The sequence below is a fragment of the Euprymna scolopes genome, chromosome 10, assembly GCF_053919585.1.
Source record: "Euprymna scolopes isolate OS-2025 chromosome 10, ASM5391958v1, whole genome shotgun sequence".
Lineage (NCBI taxonomy): Eukaryota > Metazoa > Mollusca > Cephalopoda > Sepiida > Sepiolidae > Euprymna > Euprymna scolopes.
This window is the reverse complement of record NC_136491.1, coordinates 41,963,472-41,989,056: the sequence shown is the minus strand read 5'-3', so window position 1 is coordinate 41,989,056 and position 25,585 is coordinate 41,963,472. Positions and strand designations below refer to the sequence as shown.

Below are 25,585 nucleotides of genomic sequence, written 5' to 3'. Positions count from 1 at the left end.
TATCATCAATGATGATTTTGTGGTCATTCATTTCTCTGATATCTTTCTATTAAGAATTTTTTCTAGAAGGATATCAAGTACTTACGCAAGGCACTACATGAAGGTTGTCAATGTCCCCAAGTGAAAGTGTTTTTGTGGAACAATCTGGATTCAAACTTGCCACACCCAGGTTATCAGTCTGTATTTTTAACCACTTAGCCACCATCATTTTTCTGCAATTGATGTACAGCTTAGTAAACAGAAGAAAGCATAGTCTTGTTATACTACAGTTGAGATATACAGATTTAAACAATTTTTTTTAAGGTACTAGAACACTTTGTGACCCATGCTGAAACCAACTTTTTGGCCGCATCTTCCAGGAATTTATGTGAACAGCCAGAAGATGCTGTTTGTAGCAGACGGCAATTTGCAATTGCAAATTGAATAAATCATGAAACTCATAAAGTTAGGACAAGTTGATTTAAGCGAGAATTAATTTCAGCATTTTAGAATGCACAATTCAATCTCTTAAAGGACTTAAACAATGTAAAAGAATGTTTTTTATGCAACAATTAAAAGTGAATTTGGACAGGTGTTCGGCTACCGTTACCCTAGCCTCTTATATATATATTTCCATAATACAAACCTTTCTCCTACATCAGAAAGGAATCATGCTGGTTTTATTTTTCACCAAATAAATTGAATTGACTCACTTGCAATATATAAATTCGTTTAAGTAGTTACCACAAAGCAGCTTAGAGCTTACAGTGCAAAAATCAGTAAATATAGTGAAATTCCTTTAAATTTCCATTTGGAATAACTCATTAATTTTTTGGGGGGTAACTTTGATAAAATCTGGATATAAATAAAGTGAAAACACGTCTTATTAGTTATTACAAACCAGCCTAGAGTTTAGTGTGAAAAAAAAATAAATAAAAAAAAAAATAAAAAAAAATGGATAAATATACTGCAAATATCTTCAATTTCAGCTTGAAATAACCTATTTATATTGGGGAGTTATTTTGATAGAATTTGGATGTAAACAAAATGTAATGTTTTCTCTTTATAAATGGACAATTCTTCTTTTGTCAGTAATAGTTTTTTTTTTTAGGTTATTTCAAATTGGGTAACTATCTTTTGGTGCTTTTCAAATTTTTTGTGAATAAATATTGTGTATATGTAAAGATTGTTCATGCTAAAGAAAAAATCCAACTTTGCTTTTCACAAAAAAAAAATCAGATTGAAAACCTTAGAAATGAATATTTTTACCATATTATCAATTTGGGTTTCTGTCTATTTTTAGGCTCTATAATAATTAATAAAAAATCTGTACGAATTAAAATATAATATTTATGCATATTTTATAACTGGGCGGCCTGCTAGTATATATCGTTATGCTACCTCAAAATCCGCTGGGAATAGAAAATGATGATGATATAACAAAATGTATTAAAAAAAAAAGAAAAGAAAGTCCCCCAGGTTTGTAGCAAAGTGCTAACATAAGGAAGAGGGAATATCCATTTCTCATGACACCAGTAAAATATATATATCACAGTGGAATACACACAGAAATAACAAGACGAAGGCAGATGGAAAACTAATAAAACTTTATTTATAAAAAAATAAAATTTAGTTAAAAAAAAGAAAGAAAGAAAATATATGCAATTATGTTTACAGAATGAAAAATTATCCAACATGCAACAAAGTCAATATTCATAAAAAAAAATAGTCTGCCAACATCAGACAGATGCAGGAGAGAGTGTAAGGGATAGAAAGAAATAAAATTTGATGGAAACTCACATTTTCTTTTCATGTGTCCTTTTTTTTTTTTGTCTTTCCTTTTATTTGTTTACATGTTCATTTTTTTCTTCAATATCATTTTTTTTCTTCAATATCATGCATAATTTGTAACGATAATTTATTTCATTCTTGTTATATTTCATATGTTCGCAGTGATTTGTGATTCAAGATTCTTGTCTCAATGCATTCGTTTCAAATTTTCATCTGCTTTGACATTCATATACAAAATTCCTTCTTTGATTCTTAAAGCTTATTTCCTCATTCTTTGCTGAAAAAAATTTGTACAATTTCTTTACTTGGTTCATTTTTCTTTTGTTTCCATCATGAACAGATTTGTTCTTTCACCGTTTTTTCATCTTTTTGTTTTACTTAATAGCTTGATAGTTCGTATTTCCCATCATACAGTTTTGTCGTCAATTACACATATCAACTCCTCTCGCTTGCCTGTCATCTTGACTCCTCACCTAACCTCTGCTACTGTTGCGTTCAGCGACTATCACTAATACTGCTGCTAATAGGTTCTCTCTATTTTACTCTCTCCTTTCTCCCATTACTAGGTTCTCTCTTTCTCTCTCTTCTGTTTACATTTTATTTTTCAGACAGACAATCTCTTGTTTATAACAATGTTTTCTGTAGAAAATGAATAAATATAATGAACAAGAAATTTGGATATTTCCTTCTCAGTTTAGAATTCAAATAAAAGAACTTAGTTATATATATATATTTTTTTTGTAATATATAACAATATATATATAGATTACAAATCAATGTGCTTTCTTTTGATTCTGAAAATAGAAATATCACGTCCAGGTTCATAAAGCAGTCGTTTAACAGTGAAATAATCGTTTAACTTTTCCAAAAATTTAGAATCTTTTTCGTATCTGATCTTGCAAGAAAGAAGAATCGTGCAGTTTGGTCGATTGCTAAGGTAAAGAAGAGTCCTTTCAAGATCTGGAAATGTCTTTTCAATATAGATGATATCTGCTCCCAGGATGAGATCATATTCAAGAGGAAAGGAATCGCGGAGATCATTTGCCGTCCAGTCTAATTCCAAGACCTTGATCCGAGTTTCTTGGTCATCCTGCTCTACATTTGCCTTGACGACAGAACGGAGATAATCCAGAACTGACTTGCGCTCTGTTACTGTTACATGGCCACCTGACAAAACAGACAAAAGAAATTAACAACATATCCAATCCAGAGTGCTCCTTTTTTGAGGAGGTGGATTTTCCCACACATTAAAAACCAATCTCATGTAACATTTTCAATAACATAAACATGCGAGATCTTTATATGCAGTCTTTTTATTCTCTTCATCATTGCCATTTCGTCTAGTAGTTGCTATAGAAATAAGCTTCTTTTCATGAAGATAGAAAACATAAGGAGATGTTTGCTGAGAGTTTTCACAAATGGTTTTATTTTGGAGAGAACTGACTCAGGAAGGAAAGAGAGACATATGTTATCTTAGCTAATTATTTAGTTCTTTAATGTAACCAAAACGAGTAACACACATGGACAGAGACATCAAAGTAACATTAGTTTTAGATTACAAGATTTCTATATTAGCGGGGTCTCATTCGCACAGCTTTGACGGAGAGACACATCTAAAACAAACTTCTCTCAGATCAAAAGCGTAACATCATTCTTCATTGTCTCTCTGGTTTGTCTACAGCATTCTACCTCCCCCCTCTCTCAACTTTACATCACACGTTTCTGGGAACAATTCTGTTTGCAGATTAAGCTTATCTTGACATGCACTAAATGTGACCCTTCACAAAATTCACACTAGCTAACTTAATCGCTACTGATGTACAGCCTCTAATATGTAACATTTATGTCTAACTCTGCTCTCGTGGGCAGCCAAGTAAATAAAAACATATTAATTTGATCAATTTATTTTACTAACGAGTCCCTGCTTATCGAGGATAAATGCTGTACTTAAGATGATTTTGGTTTAATCGTCAGGTGATTTTTTTTTCGGTTTGGCTTGAGTCACTACTATGTGGAAGCTTGCAGATATGCAAACAGTTCAAGATGGTGCTGGATGCATCATGGCCGCTGATCTTCAGATAATTACTCCTCACTTGAACAGCGGAGGATGCATGGAGTGTGGGGGACACGATTTTGACATAGAACATCATTAACAAGGATCTAAATATAGTTTTCAAAGAATTTTTCACACTAGTGCCAAGATCATATACATCTTTGAATTAAAGTTAAACACACATCTGATGAAGGGAATGTTCCTGAAATATCATATTATACAGAACTACCATCAGATTGCACTGATGTTATGAAAGTATATATAAAAAAAATGTACACTTATATATATGCATATTGTATGAATAGAAAGGTGAATCTACACAATTCATTCCACTGTTATATGTTGGTTATAGTCAACTAATGTACTTTCTAACTTCCGGCATAGCACTACTGGAAGCGGTGACAAGGCAAATCAGTTCCTTAACTTATTGTTCTTCCTATTATGAAGCGATTTATTGAAATAAAATATGAGAAAAGGGCATTATTGAAAGATATACAATAAAAATTAACAAAATTATACAGATAAAAATAACACAATTAATCTTTATTAAGTAGTTCATTACTTATAAAGATTTCAAAAAGTGTTTTCAATACTTAAAAAAAAGATTTCAAAATTTCAATAATTCTTAATTAAAATAAGACTGAAAAAACCTTTCAATGATTATTAAATAATAAAAAAAGAAAGCTTGGAAAAATGTAATAAAAAAAAAAAGAGTACATGCACAGGAAAGATCTAAGTGTGAGCAAAAAAAGTGAAGGAACTGATTTGCTTTACAAACGTTTCTTGTAGCACTATGCCGGAAGTTAGGAAGTATGTTAGATGACTATAACCTCTATATCTTAATTTGCTTCACTTTGTGTCTATTCATTACACCCTGTATTGTATTGCCTTCTATCACTTATCTTTGTATACACATTAAACAATGCTTTAAACAAACCACATTAAATTCTTATGAATTTCTATAATAAAGGTGCTCAATAGGAGTGATGGAACCCTCTGACTGAACATCTTCCCTTAGTCTTTTTAAATGAAATTCAAACCATAGTTTAATTACACAAAATTAAACGCTGAAAAGTTGATCATTTTAATATTCATTTTTCTAATCCGATAATTTTAGTCACACTTTAACATGATGAGCACAGATGCTTGGATCTTAGTAGACTATTTAAATAGTGGTGCGTAGATTAGGATTGCAGACTTAGAATTAGACTTGTAAGAATGCAAGAGGACAGAGTTGGAGTCATATTGTTGAAATATCCAACAAATCAACAGACTATTGTTGCAATTTCAAACATTGGTGGTATCTGAATTTTAACAAACGTTTCTATCCCCCCCACCCCGCTTTTACCACCTTTGCATAAAACAAAATCAAACCAAATATAACCCAGATTACCTTTTCCTATGACTAGTAGCTGTGTTTCAAAATTCATAATGATCAGTTCAGTTAATTAGTTTAGAAGTGAATCTTATAAATAGAAACATGCAAATACATACACATACATAACATTATATAAGTAGAAATAGATTCATGTTGAACTATATTATAATACATTTTAGTACTTATATAGTTTTGGACGAAAGTGAAAATTGCATCCCAAGTGAAAACCTTTGTGACACGCTTACAAATCATGCAAAAGTAAGTATCGTTACGAAAAATTATTGAGTAGAATTTAATAAAAGTAAGTTCTCATATTTTGCTAATCCGTCATTCATTATTACTTGGTTAAATTGACAAAAGTGACTTATCTCCCCTTGTTTTATGGGATTTCCTTCCACTCTTATAAATAGCAGATTGACAAAATATGATAAAAAAAAAAAAAAAAAAATGATTTTTATTTTTAATTAAAAAATTCAACTTATGATTTTTTCCCAATTTTTGGTGCAGATACCTATTTTTTCCCGATACATAAGTATATGAAAGTTTTCCTGTTAATTTAATTGGAACTGTGATTTTCACTTGTGTAACTTATTCACTTGTGTCCAATAAGCATGAATTTTTTTTTTTTTTTTTAAATTTTTAACTGCATATTAAATTAGTAAACTTTACTTACCTAAATAAGCAGCTACTAAACCCACCAATCCAGTACCGGAACCAAGTTCTATGATATTCTTGTTTTTCACTAAATGTTTTTCTCGCTCCAAGAACTCACAGAGGACAATTGCCTAAAACAAAAGAAAAAGTAACAATGAAAAGGTGGTAAAACCGCAATTTAGTGGCCTAAATATAAAGCAATGAAAAATTGTGTACAAGTGATAAATATTGCTTAGTTTTTTTTTTTGTTTTTTTTGTTAAATATCATTAGATGAGGAACCATTTTGAATTAAAATCTATTTAGTATTACACATGCAATAATAAGAACACACTTGAAATGTATACATACGCTGAAATAATTGATAACTTCCATTCGCATGAAGACTTTGTTTTTTTTAGCGATTACTTCATATGCACATATTTAACGCGTAATACTAAATCGATTTTAACTTGAAATGGTTCCTCATTTACCAATTTTTAACAAAAACAAGATAAAATATATATTGCCTGTACATAATTTTTCATCAAATGTTCAGATTTTACCCTTGGATATATTCATGAACAATATTTGGTTCTTGTTCTAAAATTGAAATATTGAATTTCAAGTAAAACTAATGGTATCTACCGAATTATCACAGTAATGAAAACATCTAAAACTTATGAAAAACGATCAGGTAGAAAATTAATTATTCAAGAAAATAGTTTTTGAAGAAATTAGCAATTTTAGCTTACATAATAGCTGAAAAGCATACATGTAAGCAGGGGAAATAATTAATTTGTGAAAACTCAAAAACTTAAGCCAATTCAAACTATGAATTATTTCCCTTGTGTTTATGTCACACATGCTAAAACAAAGAATGATGGAAATATGTGTTTTATGTAATCCCGGCGTTGCCCGGGTGTTTGGAGGTGTGTGTAGGGGGGGGGTTTAAAAAAAAAAAAAGTAAGTATGAGGATCGAACCCAAACCCTTGAGACAAAGTTGTAAACTAAAGTGTGAAAAAAAAAAAAAACTTGCGGCGTTAACCATTGCCCCACTGCGAGATGCTAACGGAAACACGTTTGAATTTATTTAATTACTTGGATTTGGCAGGTGCGCGTTTTAATGAGTTAATGAGGTCAAGTTTGACTTAGGGATAGTAATTTACTGCTGAACGCTTTTTTCTCCCCCCCCCACCTCCCCCCAGATATTATAGGAAAAAGACTAACCCACATGCGGCGAGCGACAAATGTTGAATATTTATCTTCCCGAAATCGAGCAAATTAAATAGACAGGCGAGCTTTGTTGTTAACTGTGAGATATTACGATTTATATATGATATAAAAAGTTTTAAAAAGTTGTGAACCGAGCGACCGCTTCTCTGAAAGAAGCCTTTTGTAGACACACAGAAAAAGTGAACACACATACATAGATTTTCGCTTTTATATTTATAGATTCCAGAAATATTTAACTAATTGTGACATGACAATTAGATAATATTACTTAACATTGCTTATTGTTGTAATTGACAAAAAACTAAGTGGTTATTATCTTCTATATACATACTAGTGAGGGGGGGTGTATGCAGCATTGCTCGGGTGTTTGGAGGTGTGTGTGTTAAAAAAAAAAATGTTGGCCGGGTGTTTGGAGGTGTAAAAAAAGAAAAAGTTTTAGTGGGAAGGTAGGATTGAACCCCAAAGCCTTGACATGGAGGTGGAAATGAAAGGGGAAAAAAGCCAGCCACCTAACCATCTCGGCCACAAGGGGAGTGGACTTAATAAGCATGTTAAGTTAGGGCTTATAAAGTGAAATATACAGGTGCGAGGAAGTTAAGTGGCATGATGTTTGACCTAGTTTTGTGCTGCAAGCCAGTTACTGTTTCCCCCTCCCCATCATTCACTTTTCGAAGTCGCGGCGATCGAAAATAGTTGGTAAAAGTCGGGCAAATTAAAGATAGCCGCGACTCCCGTTCTTAAGTCGTAGTTATTATGATTTAGACATGATATAAAAAGTTTTAAGAAGGAACGAGTCGACCCAGAAGGCTGACGAAAAAAGCCTTTTGCAGACATACAGAAAAAGTGCACACACATACACACACATTTTTGCTTTTATATTTATAGATAACACAAAATGTTTGTGTGTATGTGTGTGTGTTTGTATATTTCACAAAAACTTTTGACACACGTGACGGATCCTGACCAGATCGATATCATTTTGAAGCTTGGTGCCTTGGACGACAAATATTGGAAAATTAGTCAGAGACATTCATTCCTTCATCCTCAACTGGGCAGTTTTGTACAAGGAAGGATCACTTTTTTGCCGACATTTTTGCAAAGTCATCATATGTGCTTGCAATGACTAGTCTTAATTTGAATGGCAGCAAAGTCGTATTTCATAGTAGCCATGGGGGTTAAGCGGTTTTTTTTTTTTTCATCTTTTCCTCCTTCATGGTTTGAGCCTGCCTGCCTACTCCTTTTTGTTTTCTTCTTATTTCAAGGCTTATGTAATGGGATTTTTTTTCCTCTTAAAACAAAAACTGAATTATTTTACTGTTCGATTGTTTTTTTTTTTTTTTCACACGTCTCTCCACCCAGGTTGCGTCTTTTTTTTTCTGGTTGTATTGACACCTTACTACACTACCTCTCCACACCCGGACAACGCTGGGTAACCTCACTAGTTTTCAATTTTTTAGTTGTGGATTTCACTACAATAATGAAGAAGAACTCAATATCTTTCATAATTCAAGTTTAAAGTAATCTCTCACATATTAAACATATAATGAAAGTCTATTCAGGTCAATTGTGATATGAGCATCGTACAGATTTTACTAAAATTAGCAAGGCAAGAAGTGCTCCAAATTTTTTACCCTTTATTTACACTATGCTAGAAATTTGCCATAAAGGGAGATAATTTTCTTTGTTTATTTTTCATTTCAACTGATTTTTAGATTTTTTCAACAATTGATTTTTATTTAATATGTTTTGGAATCCATAAATAAAAAGCAAAATCTCAAACTTTGGACATCCTGATATCACTAATGAATATATTGTGTATTAAAGATTTCGATTTTTACTTTTTTAGTTGATAATGAAACTAATGGAAATTGAGGAATAGTGCATTACAGTTAACAAGAAGGAAAAAAAAAAAAAAAAAGGATATTCAACAAAATTTACTTTTCTACCTACCTGCATGATTTTTTTGTGTTTTAAAGTTTTCCAACATGTCTTTATTTCAATTTAAGATTTTGTTCAAATATATCAATAAAGTCACATTTTTATTATGGCAACATTAAAACTTTCCTGTACATCACTGAAATTTGATTGATTTGGAGGAGGGATATATATATATATATATATATATATATATATATATATATATATATATATATATATATACATATACACAAGAATTAGCTCTTGCAAAAAAAAAAAAAGTAATTGATCTATAGTGATTTCAGGATTTTAATTTGTGATTGTGACATTATCATATTTAAACAACAACTTAAATTGAAATAAAAATACTTACAAAGATTTTAACACACGCAAAAAATATGCAGTTAGGTATAAAAGTAGATTTTATTACCTTTAGTAACAGTTATGTGTTGAATACTTGTTGGGAGGGGTTTTCACCCCCACACCCCCGTTTTTGTCAATTATAATGAATCATTGCTGTTGGAATATGAAGTTCATATCACAGCTTCCCTCGGTATACTAAGCAGTTCTAGCAAGTGTAGAACATGTGAAATACCAAGGATTTTGAGAAAACTAAAAGCTTTAATTTCAACTGGTCTGTATGAATATATATATGGTCCATGACAACATTCAGAGTCTGACTTTTATTTATTTATTTATTTTTTTTTTTTATTATTTATGAATTATAAAAAATATTGATGTTTCTTGACAAAATGCTCCTTAGTATGAAAAACATGCTTACATAACATTCTAATTCAAAGAAATAATTTTCATAGCTAAAAAGTTAATAAATAAATAAAAATGGTAACTAAATTTTAAGGTAAACAATCCAGTAATTTTTTTATAATAAAGAAATTCAATTCTTATTCAAAATCATTAGAGGACTTCAGAACCACCATTTTTTTTTTTTTTTTATATCAAGGGGAGTAATTGCTTTTGATGCAAATGGTGTTGCATCAAGAGAAACCAAAATCTAAACGAATAAATGTGAAAGTTTTTTTCCCCGCCATATCTAACTATATTAACATCAAAATGGATTATGTTCATTTAATTCTGTGGTACTATATACCGGGTGTCCAAAAAGTCACTGAAGGCTTGAAAATCTTCGTCATTTTACAATTAATGATTATTTTTTTCTCCATTTCAGATCTTTTACAGATAACATTTTGGAAATTCCTTATGGATAAGTATAGCAAGGAGCTTCTCGGCCAATGCTTTGGCGACAACATTATCTTTTGCGATGGCAATGTCAAATGGTCACCATGTTCCCCAGACTTGACTAGCCCTAACTTTTTCTTGTGGGGATATCTTAAAGAATCTGTTAACAAACCTTGCAAGAATTGGAGGAAAATATCAGGAACTAAATAAGAGAGTTAAATCGCAATCCAGAGATTCTGCAATCTGTCATGAATAATGTTTTGGAAAGAGCATAAATATGTGAAGCTGAAAATGGACAACATTTAAAAGACATTAATTTTCATAAATAAAAATTGTTTGAATTTTGCCTTTGCATTTAAAAATTTCTCAATGTCTTAGTCAGATTGTGTTAAAATTATAGAAAGATATCAAAAATAAAGAATCTATTTAAGTTCAAAATCCTTTAATGACTTTTTGGCTCACCCTGTATATACAGGGTGAGCCAAAAATAAGTTGGGCAATGTTGTAAACCTTCCTACCTGTGAAAGTAGCATTCTATTGATATACAATCCATCGGATTTACTTGCGGAGGGAACATCATTATAAAAGATTCCAAAGATTTGGATGCAAATCTTTATACATTTAAAAGAAAAACAGATCAAGTTAAATTATATTTGTTTTAGTTGCTGAATATCATGAATATCAGTAGCCGGGACAATTCTTATAGAGGCCGAATGGCTGACCCTAGTTGGCCTCTATCATGACAAGACTACCACTTTCACAGGTAGGAAGGTTTATAATATTGTCGACCTACTTTTGTGTCAACCTGTATATACTGTTTATGTATATATTATTTATGTATATATTGTTTACATCCTTGCTAGAAGGTTAGACACAAGGTCAGGCATGCTTTTGAGAAGCCAACTCTAGCTTACAAAAATACCCAGTCGACATTCCCTGGTAGAAGCGACTCAGGTGATTAGCAATAAACTAACTCCTTCTCAGAGAAAAAGTAAAACCCTGGAGGGATGTTCTTCTAGCACTTGATCATCAGCAATGTGCCACTATCATGAGTACCAGGCAATATCTGATGAGCTGCCAAAACCCAAAATCGTACATCAACATCATGAAATGAGAGGCAGCAGAACAACCTTCATCACGAAGTTAGCCAAACATTTTGAACAAGACAGCCTTATAAATGAGACAGAATCAGAAAACAAGTCTGTTATGGAAATAGCCCAAAAAGAGTTAAAAATTACATTAAAAACTTCCATTACAAAAAATTGGAAAAAAAAATGGACCAACTTACAGCATGCCAAGTATTTTCTGGGTGAATTCACCCAGAACTATATTTACCTTACAGATATAGATAAGGAAGGCTCTATAGAGTGACAAAAAATAGGATTGCTTCACTATGATGCAGAGAGAATTATAATGGCTGCCCAGGATCAAGGCTTGATGACAAATGCTTTTAAAAAGATGAGTGGTCTCAGCAATGACAAGTCCAGGTTCTGCCACACAGAAGTAGAGATTGCGAACCACCTGATCTCCACCCGTAAGGTTCTGCTTGGAACAGCTACTATATAATGTGACACAATGGTGTGTGTAAATATCTCCACTGGACAATCTATAAAAAGTTGAATATCGAATGCAGCAGCAAATCCTGGGAACATGTTTACCAGAAAGAATAGTCGGTAATAAGTCATACACCATTCACTATGACTACGAAATTTTTACAGTTGCGAACTTTGAAAACAGAGCTACGAGGGGCGTGCAATAGGTAATGCCCCTGACCCACTTCCCATAGCAGTAGAGCAACGAAATTCGGCACAGTTATTAGTCTTTCTCTATATAGGAACCACCCAGAGTTATGCATTTCTCTCATCGTTTGATGCAGCTGTGGAGACCGTTTTTGTAGAACACCCCAGGTTGGTCCTCCAACCACGACGTGACTTCAGAAGTCAAGGCTGAATCATCTGGGGAACGCTTTCCTTTCAAAAACAACTTGATGGCTGAGAAGAGGTGAAAGTCAGAGGGTGCAAGGTCAGGAGAGTAGGGAGGATGGGGACAGATTTCATAACCACATGCCCGTGCTTCTAATCTGGCGACATGCAAGTTGTGGACCGGAGCATTGTCCTGCAGGAGGAGGGTACCTTTGCTGATCTTGCCCCGCCTCTTGATTTTGATAGCTTCCCTTAATTTCCTCAAAAGTGAAGCATAATATGCTCCTGTAATTGTGGTACCCTTTGCCAGGAAATCTGTCATCACTACTCTGTCCTGATCCCAGAAGACTGTGAGCATGACTTTGCTAGCGGAGGGCTGCACCCTTGCCTTCTTTGGAGTCCAAGTGCTTCCACTGGGCTTTGGTCTCTGGATCAAAGTGATGGATCCAGATTTCATCCTGTGTAATCAGTCTTTTGAAAAACTTTGACTGCTCTTCTTGGCACATTTCCAAATTCATTCTCGAGCACTCAACGTGTTCTCACTTCTGGAATGGTGTGAGCAACCTGGGAATCCATCTGGCAGACACCTTATGCATATCATGAATGATAGTTTCCACAGACCCTGTACTAATCTTGACATCTTGGGATATTTGGCGAATAGTAATGTGCCAATCTTCCAAAATGGCAGCCTCAACTTGACGGACAGATGCCTCATCAATGGCAGAAGGGGGGGGGCGACCAGGTCTGGGAGCTGTTTCCACAGACTTCTGGCCATGTTTGAATTCACGATGCCAGCATTTTACAAGGTCATATGATGGGCATTATCACCAGAAGTTTCTTTCATTTCATCAAAAGTCTCCTGTGGTGTGTGTCCTTTCAAATACAAAAACTGGATCACTGCTCGACATTCAACAGGCTCCATTTCACACCTGACTCAGTTCAAACACCTGTAAAACAGAAACCATAATTAGTTCAGAGCTGTAATTTGCCACGTAGAGATATAAATCATTGCATATGCAAAATTTCAGCTAGATCAGACAAATGGAAGTGGGTCAGGGGCATTACTTATTGCACGCTCCTCGTATTAAACATCAGTAATAAAAAATGTAGAAAAAGGTTGCTGCAGCTTCCTTTTTAAAGGTTCTCATCTAATGAAAATATTGTTGGTTTTTTGGTTTTAGTGTCATAAATTATGATATGAAAACAGAAACGAATAGTCGCGTAAAGACTACATTTTATATTATTGTTTACAATTTCTCTCCAACTATCGTCGCATTTTCGTTTTCTGTAACGTTAAAAACTAGATGTTGGTGTTATCATTATTAATTAGCTTTGTTACAGTAAAAAAAAAAAAAAAGTTTCCTCTTTGTTTTATTAAAAAATACAAAGAATGAAACTCTTTAAGGTTAAAGACTAATTTTTTTAAAACTTACCATAACATTTACTTTTTAATTAAAAAAAAAAACAAAACAAAAAAGTCGCCGCAGCTTGTTTTTTTTTTAATGTTTTCATATAATGAAAATTTCGTTGGTTTTGGCGTCGTAAATTATATGAAAGCAGAAATGATCCCCTTAAGAGACGCATAAAAACTACATTTTATATTATTAATGTTATCAACTTTGTTACATTAAAAAAAAAATGTTGCAGCTTTTTTTAATGCTTTGAGTTAAAAAAAATATTGCCGCATTGAGCGTCCTAAATTATGAGATGAAAAAAACTGAACGAATCTCTTAATAAATGAGAGTTATCTCCCTCTGCACAATGACAAATTGTAAAACAGCGTCATTTCGTTTTTGTTAATAAAATTTTATTTTTATAAACAACAAGTGAAGCATGCATGGTCCCCCATGAGTGCACAGTGAACGAGGCATAAAAAAATGACTACGTTCAGCATTTGCCCTCCCCCGCTCATTTAGCCTCAAAAGTCCCCAGGGGACATCAAATCCTGGTGAAAATTCACAAACAGTGCAGCTTTAGGTCTTCACATATATAAATTTGAATTCTGCACCTTGCAAAAAAGAAATGACTAAATCCATCATTTGCACCCCCCTTTCCATTTAGCCTCAAAAGTCCCCAAGGCCTTAACATACTTAAATTTGAGTTCAGCACCATGCAAAACTGCTAAATAGACATACACAGAAAATTTGACAAATATGGTAAAATAGTCCCAAAAATAGAGTATTTTTATTAGTCCTAAAAGAGCCCCTGAGGCACACCCAAAAGTTATTGCAAAGTATAGACAAACAAAATTATATAGAAATCAGTTAGTTACAACTTTACAGAAAATTTTATAAAAACCCAAGGCATCAATTTTTTTTTTTTTTAATAAGCACAAAAGTGTCAGATTTAGCCATTTTAACCTGAAAGCCACCCCCCCCCTGAGGGGGGGGGAGTCCCGGAAAATCTGTTCTGTTACTTTTTTACTCATATCATGTTTAATGTTTGTGCAAAATTTCAAAAAATTCCAAGGCGCAGTTATTGAGAAAAGTGCGAAAGGACGAACAGACAAATGGACAAGAGTGAATTTACAGGTTCACCCTCCTTTTGTTGAGGGACCAAAAATCTTTCTTTTTTTCTTTTTTTTTTTTTAAATATAAATATTAAGATTGGTGAATGTTATTCTTTCGATTACTTTCGTTTTTTTTTTGGGGGGGGGGGGTCACAATAAAAACAAAAAAGATTAAAACGGAGCAAAATTTAAATTTCCATTCCATTTTTACAACAACCATAAAACAGCATTCTCCGCAAGTTTTACCATTACAAAAAATATTTGCATCTTTCTTTTCTTACGATTAGCGTCCCAAATAATAAAAAATAGTTATGTCCCTTACACGAATTTGATTTGTCTGCATAGTGAACGGTTGTAAACAGCGCCACTATCTTTCTTCATGATTGCCGTTGTTATATTTTGTGGGTTTATATTATTGTACACATAGGTTCGAAAAAGTTGCCAAAAAACAATCTATAACAAATAAATGTTCTCAAAGGCAAGATAAGTTACTTTTCTACCTGACTGGATAACTTTTTAGTGTTTTTATTTAATGTAACATGTTTATTCAGCTCGAAAAACAGTGTTTACTGCTGTATTGGAAAATTTAAAATGGCACCCGACTCTCTCTTTGACACGATAAGTTTGGGAAAAGAAGTTATAAATACAAAACTAGACAAATACTGTTAGAAACTCGCTCAATATATGTTACCGTGACATAGGCTAACATATTCGGTGGGATTTTAGCAGTATTTTGCATATTTTTATATTTTTAACTCTTTTTCCCACACTGACCGCGTCAAAGAGAGAGTCGGGCGCAATTTAAAATTTTACCTTGCCTTTGTTTTTTGACTTTTTCGAATCTATGTATACAGTAATACGAACCCTATTTTGTTTTATTGCTTTTTCATTTGTGTGTGTGTTTTTTTATTGTAATTCGTATTAGATGAATGTTGCGATTTTCTGTGTGTTATCGCTTTTTAAGATTTGCTCGGCATATTCCGGCGGTTTACGTCAGGCAAACCTGAGTGTACATCCGGTTCACAAAATGCACTAGCACTAAATAAATAAATTAAATAAATAGTACTCATGCACTTATTGATCCGTGCTGAAATACTAACGTTATTATCTAAAAAGCCATTCTTACCATGAGGAGGGGAGGGTGTTTTGTACCTATTCTGTACTTTAACCTTACAATTGAATAATAAAAAAAAAAAGGTAAATATAGGGTCACGTTACAACAGGCTTGGCCTTTTGATCAAGATCAAAGTGTAGTATCTGTTCTTCAGATGCTGCACTTCCATTTCTTGTTCTCTTTCGGTGAAGGAGCAGTCCGTCACGACTGAGACAATTTTTTATTTTTGTACCTTATCTCCACGTTAAAAAACGACCCTGGTGTCTAACTCTGTCCCGTGGAGAGGCATTGTAAATAGGTACAACAGAACACCGACCACTCTAATTTAGTTTTTAAGGGGTAATCGAGGTCGCTGACAATGAATCTGATACTCAAATCGGGGGCAAATTTACTGTTTGCATATTAACCTCTGAACCCACAAACTACTTCCCGCCATTTTACAGCTTCCGTTTACGCTACGCGCGTGCGCGCGGCAGCATAAACGACAGCTTGCTTCACCTAGCAAACTGCCTTCTCATATGGCGTACCAATCTTCCGTGGAAAATTTAAAATTAGATGAAAAAGAAATAAAACAAGAAAAGAAAATCACACCAAGTTGTGAGGGGGGGGGGTATGTAATTTAATTTTTTTTTTTCCAGAACATAGAATTTTCTAATTTTCCAAAATACATTATAGCACTTTTTGGGTGGAAAATTTAAAATTATCTGAAAAAGAAATAAAACAAAAAAAGGAAAGCACTGAAATTTATTTATTTATTTTTTTCCTGGAACATAGAATTTTCAAATTTTCCGTAAGTAACGCACCGACATTTACCGATTAGAATACTATTCAACATTTTCAGAGATTTTACTGTTTACATTGGGGGTCGATCGTGCCCCCAATGTAAACAGTAAAATCTCTGAAAATTGTTAAGTGGTTTTCTAAAACGGTTATGTTTTTTAAACTGCTCATGAAAACTGAATTTTTTAGATCAATTAAAAAGCATTAAAAACTACGTAATAAAAATGAACCACATTTGTTTTGAAAATGCCCGCTAAAAATTCATCCGCAATGCTACAAGTCATTTTACGCTTGTGCGCACGTGAACGAATACAACGACGCATCGTGATATTTATTTTTTACTTATGGAAACAAATAAAATACTGATTTTTTAAAAATAAATGTGATTTCTCTTCGGTCTGTGCGCATGCCATTATAGCTGAGTTTATAAAGAACATAACCCATTGGAAAAATATTAATATCTCCGAAACTATTAATTTCCGACGGATACGGTTTTCAGATTCTTTTTTAGCACACCGAAATCTACAAGAAAAATATTTTTTTTTCTTCTAATTCGAGTTCATGTTTTTCTAAAATTTGACTATTTTTTCCACCCAAAAAGTGCTATAATGTAATTTTTGAAAATTTGAAAATTATATGTTTCAGAAAAAAAAAACAAAAAAACAATTACCCCCCCCCCACTTGGAGTGTTTTCCTTTTGTTTTATTTCTTTTTCAGCTAATTTTAAATTTTCCGCGGAAGATTGGTACGCCATGTGAGAAGGCAGTTTTCTAGGTGAAGCAAGCCGTCGTTTATGCTGCCGCGCACACGCGTAGCGTAAACGAAAGCTGTAAAATGGGGGAAAGTAGTTTTTTTTTTTTTTTTTTTTTACATGGAGTTCACCACTTATCAAGGCCCAATGGCCACTCAGGGATCAGGGTTATTGTTTGTACAGTAATCAAAGGGATAGTGTACCAATAGTATTGGAGAAATTGTGAGGTGTCATTACTTAGGGGGCGGTTCATCAGAAATTTGTTTGTGTTGGACTTGAAGACATCCAGGTTGAAGTCGGGAGGGAAACAGGCAAGCGGAACAGAGTTCCACAGGTGTGCAGTTCTAAGAAAGAAGCTTTGTTCATGGTATCTACGTCTTGATTTAGGCACAGATAGGGAGTGGGGAAAATTATTGACGGTGGTTTCAGTTAGTCGGGTGTTTTTTGAAAAAGATTGGCGAGGGGGGACCAGAGAATGGAGCTCAGACGAGCACCTGCCATGGAAATAACGATAGAACAATGACATGTTCGCTACATCTCTTCTGTGGGAAAGAGGTTGCAGGGTAGAGAAAAGGGCATCCCCCACCAAGCCACGGAGTCTATTTTGTACTCTGTCAAGGCAAGATAGGCTGTTTTTAGCAGCCCCCGCCCAGATGTGGCAGCAGTACTCCATCTTTGGACGTACTTGGCTCTTATATAGATAGAGAATTGCATCATTAGTGAGATATTTCCTGGAGCGGTAGAAGGATCCCACCATTTTCCCAGCAACCTTGGCCACAGACTTGATGTATGTGTTACATTTAAGATCAGGTGTAAAGGTCAAACCCAGGAGCTTATCAAAGCCTGAGGCCTCACTTAGACAAGAGCCATCCATTTCAATTGATGCCAGATGGGGATCAGAGCGTTTATGATGTAGAGATAGGAGCTTGGTCTTAGATGCATTAAAGGTAACCAGCCACCTCTTTCCCCACTGTACCACGCGCTCAAGATCAGAGGAGAGTGAATCAGAGCAGAGAGAACATCATCATTTACAGCCTTTGATGTGTTGCCATAGATGGTCGTGTTATCAGTATAGATGTCAACGAATGATTTTAGTATATGTTTTGGGAGATCATTGATGTAGATCAGGAAGAGAGTTGGGCCCAGTATGAACCCCCTGAGGGACTCCAGCATTAATACTGTGGGCCTGTAATTTCTGCCCATCAACCACTACTCTTATGAGCCTATCTGAGAGAAATGACTTAATGATAGAGAAAACATTTCCAGTTATACCGTAGCTGGAAATCTTGTGTAGTAGGCCTTTATGCCAAACCTTATCGAAGGCCTTTGATATGTCGAGAGCAATTGCCCTAGAAATGAAGCCTTTGTCGAGAGATTCACTAATCCTATGAGATATAACCATTAGCACATCTGCTGTAGATCTAGCAGAGTGGAAACCATATTGCGTGTCACTAAGAAGGTTATTTCTGCTGAGGTGGTTGACTACTTCTCTATTTATTGTGGATTCCAGCAACTTACTCATGACACACAGGAGACTTATTGGTCTGGACTGAGAGGGGGGTGACTTATCTCCTGAATTCTTAAATACAGGGCATACTGATAAGGTATTTCCAGGGTGTTGGGAAGCACTTTTCATTAAGGCAACGCTTAAACAGTTTGGAAAGTATGGGGGCAAGTTCTGGTTGTAATTTTTTTAACACTATAATTGGAATACCGTCGGGACCAGTTGCTTTACTGGAGTCAAGGTTCTTGATTAGATTGGCGACTTCATGCACAGATATTTGTATGTTGCATAGCGTGTTGTCTGTTATAGGAGGGAATATGAGGAGTTGATGGCCTTCGTCACACAGAGTAGAATTTGCCGCAAAGTTTTTGGCAAATAATTTGGCCTTGTCGGATGCTGTCGAGATGACCTCTGGTCCATTGATAATGGTTGGGATAGAACGCATGTTTCTGTTCAGGATCCTATTTGCTATTTGCCAGAACTGGTGGGAACCAAGCCACTGCTCAGCTACTTTGGACTTAACGGATTGCGCATATAGTTCTCTTGAATTTTTTATTACTCTTTTACAGTGGTTGCTGGCGGTTCTGAAAGCAGCTTTAGTTTCAGTGCATCTATTACGTTGGTAGCTATGGAAAAAGTGATTTCTGTGTGCGATGGCAGCAGCACATTCGGGGGAGAACCATGGCTGGCTGTTAGGTTTTTGTTGGAATTTTTTGGATGGTATGAATTGGTCTATGCCTACAAGTAACCATTCAGTCAGGTCTGATACTATAGAGGACACATCCTTTTTATACATGGAATGGAGAGGGAGATCAGATATGAATGTACGGAAGCTATCCCAGTCCGCCATAGAGTATCGGTATACAGTACGGTGGAGAGGTAGATTTATTATATTTCATTTTTATCTTAACTGATACGACGCAGTGGTTGGAGGATCCCAGAGGAGATAGAACGGAACACGAGCATAGCTCAGGGGATGCGGATAGAAAAAAGGTCTAGGAGGCTTGCGAACTGACCGGCACTATCAGGCACACGGGTGGGCTCGTGGACAATCTGAGTGAGGTCATAGGCAATGGCAAAATCATGACAGAACCTCCCCTCATCATCAGTCTTATTTGAGTGGGTCAGCCATTCCACATTATGTACATTGAAGTCACCGCAGATGTGAATGTTAGCTGAGGGATGAGCAGACAGGATGTGGTCAATTTTTTCTGATATACTCTTAAAGACAGTAACTCCACTGTTGTGGGGGCGATAGAGGGCAAATATAAATGCAGTGGTGTAAGCAAGTGCAACCCGGAAGCACATATAAGGTAGATTAGGGTCTTCTCTGGAGATATCCCTGCCACATGGGAAGCCATCTTTAATGTAGGCACATATTCCATGCCCGTGGCGATCTTGGGGGTCAGATTTAGATATTAGGTTAGAGTATCCTTTAACTCATCTAGGGAGGTGGTCGGCCCTATTCCAGTTTCGCTTAGGAAGAATATGTCAGGTTTCTTCTCCTGTAATTGGGTTTCAACCTCTGGGTTCAGGAGTTAATACCATGCAAACGGTAAATTTGTCCCCGGTTTGAGTATCAGATTCGTTGTCAGCGACCTCGATTACCCCTAGAAAATCAAATTAGAGTGGTCGGTGTTCTGATGTAACGCAACCCTATATTTACCAATAAATAAAATAGAAATTCGGAAAATATTTGTTATAATCAAATGCTATAAAAGAAAAAAAATAAATAAAAGAAAGAAATTGAAATTTAAACAAAATAAACAAAGAAAAGTAATCTCCCTTGATATGACAAGTTGCCACCTTAAAGTAAAAAGAGAGAGAGAAAAAAAAAAAAAAAAGGCCGAAATTTTATTGTGACGCAAAAGGAAAAATCATGTGATTCCCTCCAGAATATGAAATGTAACATACGGAATCCCAGACAACTGCAGCTACGCCGTGGTCATCCCATTTCTGTTGAATGGTCAGGGTTCGATCAGCAAAATGGAAAGTTCGGGTCGGAATCTTAAATCTTTTTAATGGGGTGTTTACTTCTGGTTGATAAAGCACAACCGCATTATTCGGCGATGGAGCCATGTGAAAATCAGAATATTGTTTGGGGTTAGGGTTTCCCATGTTACAGGTGCTCATAGTACTATCGGCATCACAACGGAATATCTCGTTATCATGGATAATGTCTTTTGTGTTTTTTGCCTCATCATCATCGTTCGACATTTTTGCAGGGTTTTCTTCATTTATTCCATTATTTCTGGTTGTCGGTTTGATGTCAGCAAACGTTCCATACAATAGAATTAATGCAAATATCAATGAAACGGCCCTTATATACATTGCAGACAGAAAGATTTTGTGTCCATTTTTTTTTTCTTTTCTTTTTTACTCGTTTAAATTTACTAATCAAATCAAATAGGAAATTAACACGTCAGCCATGTGCTCCGGAAAACGGAGAAGTATAATTTCATTTTTCATTTAATAACAAATATTAGTTGTCTCCCTTGATTTATTTACTTGAGTATTTGGCTCTCCACGAAGAAAGAGGTCATGGTCGATTTTTGATTTAAAGGGCCACTCTTTATTAGGACAAAAAAAAAGGGAGTAATTGATGAGATCGTCGTCCTAAACAGTTAAAAAAAAAAAAAAAAATTAATAAAAATATAGGTTATCCTGACGCTTCGCACTTCTTTGTTTACCTTGGAAGTGACGTCACACAAATCTTATAATACGGAAGCTACAATTGTAAAAATAATTTGTTTTATTTTTCTTTCATTTTGAGCTCCTTTTTTCTCCCGTTTGTTTTTGTTTGTTTTCTACAATTAATAAACCAGTTTACAAGTAAAAAATAATTTGTTTTACTTGTATAGTTCTTTAACAGGTGCTTATGCAGTTTAATTAACCGTTTTAACATAAGTAACGTGGAACGTGCCGACATTAACCAAGCAGAAGAACTGTTTATTATTTTACACCGCTTCTTCCCGCCAAATGTAAACAGATAATTTTAAAGAATTTTCCGATGGTAGAAAGGAAGCCCCCCCCAAAAAAAAAAATCGAGGCCACAAAGTGGGTGATCATTTTACGTTAAATTATTATAGAAAAGTGAAACCCCACTTTTTAAAACTAACATTTCTTCATATCTTGGAAACTACTCGTTTTCCGTAATTTTAAACGTTATTTTCGTTTTCAGCGACCCCGAAAACCTGTAGAGTGGTAATTTTTAAGGAATTTTCGAGGGTGGAGTCCACTGGAGTAATTCTTCATATTTACCTTTTTTTTAATTGAATTGTTAGGTGAAAGTACAGAATAGTTACAATACACCCTCCCTTCCCCATGTTAAATAATAGGTTTCTAAATAATAGCGTTAAAAAATAGCTTGGGGCGTAAAGTGCAGGAGTACTGCAGGAGGAGTACCTATAAAAGGTAACGCCGGATCGGAAAAGAGCTCAAAATGAAAATAAAATAAATTCTCCGCTCAAAATAAGAAATGTGAGAAAAAAAAAAGAAGCTAAACGGGAGAAAAAAGGAGCTCAAAATGAAAGAAAAATAAAACAAATTATTTTTACAATTGTAGCCATCCGTATTATAAGATTTGTGTGACGTCACTTCCAAGGTAAACAAAGAAGTACGGAGCGTCAGGATAACCAAAATATAATAATTTATAGGCGATTATAGGGTAAATTTTTACTTTGATCCCACCTTAACAATTGCCTTTAAAATAACGACTTTTAGGTTTTCGGGTATGCTGAAACGAATATTGCATTTAAATTTTCCGCAAATAAATAGTTTTCCAGATATTAAGCAATGTAATTCCTGATATCATCAGTGGGGGACTGGGGGCCATTGTTGTACGTGCAAGTGCGCATATTTATAACACGCTGAACGCTTTGGAGTTAAAATCAGTGCTTAACAAAAAATATTGAATTACAAGTAAAACAAATGATACCTACGTAATTGTCATGTCGCAAATAGTAACATGTCTAAAAATTACGGAAAACGATAAGGTAGAAAAATAATTATTTATGAAAAACTGTTTTCGATAAAGTTGAGAGAATAAATTTTGTCTGACATTTTGAATTACGCTCATCATGTGGCGTGAGCAACAGACCTAAATTATCTCCCCTGTCAACTTAGCTCTTTAGTGAACGTAATATCAGTAATTTCGCTTCCTTCCAAAAAATTTTCTTTGTTCATTAATAATTATATTTCTACCTTATTGTTTTTTGTAATTTTGGATATGTTACTATTTGAGACCGGCAATTATATAGGTACCATTTGTTCCACTTGAAATTCAATATTTTTTCGTTTGTATAATATAAAAGCGCATTAAAATCAATTTAATGTTATATAGTGATAGGGAGAAACATTTTCACACTTATTCATCTTTTAGTGATACAAAAAAACAAAATAATTATTGTTCTATGAGCAATGTAAAAAGTTGCAACGTAAACGATGTTGTGTTTCGACCAGACACTTAGGACTCAGACGAAAAAGAAACATGAATATACAAGTCGGAGAACAAAAAAGTGTATTTAACTTCAAATAAGTACAAATATAAAATGAGCAGGTTGCAAAACAATTGCGTTTGTGGCTTTTTAAGAAGTCCAAAAAGTTCTTATTTTAACGTCATCAGTTTGACAGCCCCATTCAAGTTCGGAAAGAAGAGAGATGAAATAATAAGTCTTTCTTCCACAGAGGTGTGAACCAAAGAGGGAGTTTAAAGGGAATCTCTAGTCCCACTTAATAAATAGGTTGCCGTGATTGGTCGATGACCGGCATCTTTGGCCAATGAGACAGGGCCTTATTTAAAGTGTAAGGAAAGGAAATGAGAAGACGAAAAGGGAGGTAACTCTAGTTTTTTTTATATTCTCCCAACAACAACAAAAATGCAACAAATTAATTCATTGCATGTCCCTTTAGGACTTAATATTTAAACATAAATGCTTAACAAGAGCTAATAGCTTGCTTAAATAAAGTATCAGGCATTATTATGACCCGATTACAAGAATGTATATATAGTTTTTAATAAAAAATTTTTTTGATTTATGTCTCAGGCATTATTATGGCCTGATTACAAGAATGTATACACAGTTTTTAATACAAAAATTTATTTATTTTTTTTTATAATACTGATACTCCGGATTAAACATTGGTTTCTTGATTCTTTTAGATTTGTAAGTAACAAATTCTTCTGAAGCATCTGCTGGTCCCATGTTAGGATTCTTACAAACTTCAATAGAAGAGGGTGCGCCTTCATCGGATTCCTCTTCAGCTGGAGTGTCAGGAAAATAGTTATGAGTTAAAGACAACTCTAATGGAAACAAATGTTTGAGGCTATGTGTTTTCACTGCACCATTTATTCAAGAAGAACAAACTTTGCCATCGCTCCCACTAAACAGTTCAATAACTCTGCCCAGTTTCCAGAAAGGTCTAGCCTTGGCCAGATTCTTTATAAGAATCACATCATTTACATTGATTTTATTGTGGAACTCAATTTCATGCAAATCCTTGCAACTTTCCCTTAGACTCAGCAAATATTCCCCATGCCACAGGTCTTTGAATTTAGAAGTCAATTCTTCTCTGTTTTTCAAGGTACTTACAAGGAGAGATCTTGTGACTGGTTCTGTTTCAACTAAACGGGGGTTGTCAGCTTGAAAGGAAAGTTCAGAGTTTATGTCAAGATGAATAAAACAGTTGGGTGTTAAAGGGAGTAATTCAACATCAGTAGAACATCTGTAGGTCAGAGGCCTGGAGTTCACTGCCCTTTGGACGTCTGATAGAAGGGTTAAGAGTTTACCGATTTTGGATCGACCCAATGTTTTAAACAAGCATGATTTTATTACCCTGATCATTTTCTCCCAAGTACTACCAATCCAAGGGGAGTAAAGAGGTATTTTTATGCGTATGATAGCAGAGCTGGTAAATGCATTATTGAATTCATTGTTGTTGATGTGATGTTTAATTACATCGGCACCTAAAGCAGCATTAAAGGAACGTGCATTATCACTGTATATATGAGTGGGTAATCCATAAATATTAGAAAAACGAATTAATGCGAGAATGAAAGTTTCAGTGCTCATATCCGGCACAAGCTCAATGTGAATAGCTTTCACATTCATACATGTGAAAATCAACAGATACATTTTTGTAGACTTTCCTTCTCTTTGTACCCAGATGTGACCCGTGTAATTAATACCGGTATGTTGAAAGGGATTTATTAGCCTAATTCTGTGTTTCAGCAGATTTGTTAACTTGGGGTATTTAAAAGCCAAGCTGTTGAATTTTTTACAGATATAGCAGCTCGAGATAACAGACTTCACCGACTGCCTTGCTTGGGGAAGCCAATATCCAGACAACCTTAATTTTGTTATTGTCGTGCCTATGCCCAAATGTCTGCACTAATGATGGCTATCCAAAATTATTAATTTCGTTAGTGGATGTTGCTTGGCAATCAAAATTGGAAAGACCAAATTATAGTCATATCTTGAATTGGCAATTCTGCCATCCACTCTTAAGATCCTGTTGGAGTCGAGAAAGATGTTAAGATTCTTAACCAGCAAGGGAATCTTCTTATCAAGGGGGTCTTTCAGATAAGCAATCTCGACATTAAAGGCTTGTGATTGCATCATTTTAATCAAGTAAATTTTAGCAGCCTGTTTTGGATTAGATTGTTTCGTCACTCGTTTACATGTATTCACAAATTTGAATACGAAGGCAGTAGCACAGCATAACTTGTCCAAACTTGAGAATCTGTGGTTTACAAATAGTTCCACCTATTGTACGATGAAAAACATATCCACACATCACTGGTTTTCCGGACTCAGGCAGCTC

The 25,585-nt window shown here is 34.6% G+C and overlaps 1 protein-coding gene across 1 annotated transcript; it reads right to left on the bottom strand.

Moving 5' to 3' along the window:
* Nucleotides 1–2,396: 2,396 nt before the first annotated feature.
* Nucleotides 2,397–21,226, bottom strand: LOC145285939 (protein N-lysine methyltransferase METTL21A-like). The gene is made up of 3 exons (XM_080134447.1): nt 20,678–21,226; nt 5,875–5,986; nt 2,397–2,937 (listed from the first exon to the last, which is right to left on the bottom strand). The coding sequence occupies exons 1-3, from the start codon at nt 21,092–21,094 to the stop codon at nt 2,537–2,539; spliced, it is 930 nt and encodes a 309-aa protein (XP_079990573.1). The 5' UTR covers nt 21,095–21,226; the 3' UTR covers nt 2,397–2,536.
* Nucleotides 21,227–25,585: the final 4,359 nt, after the last annotated feature.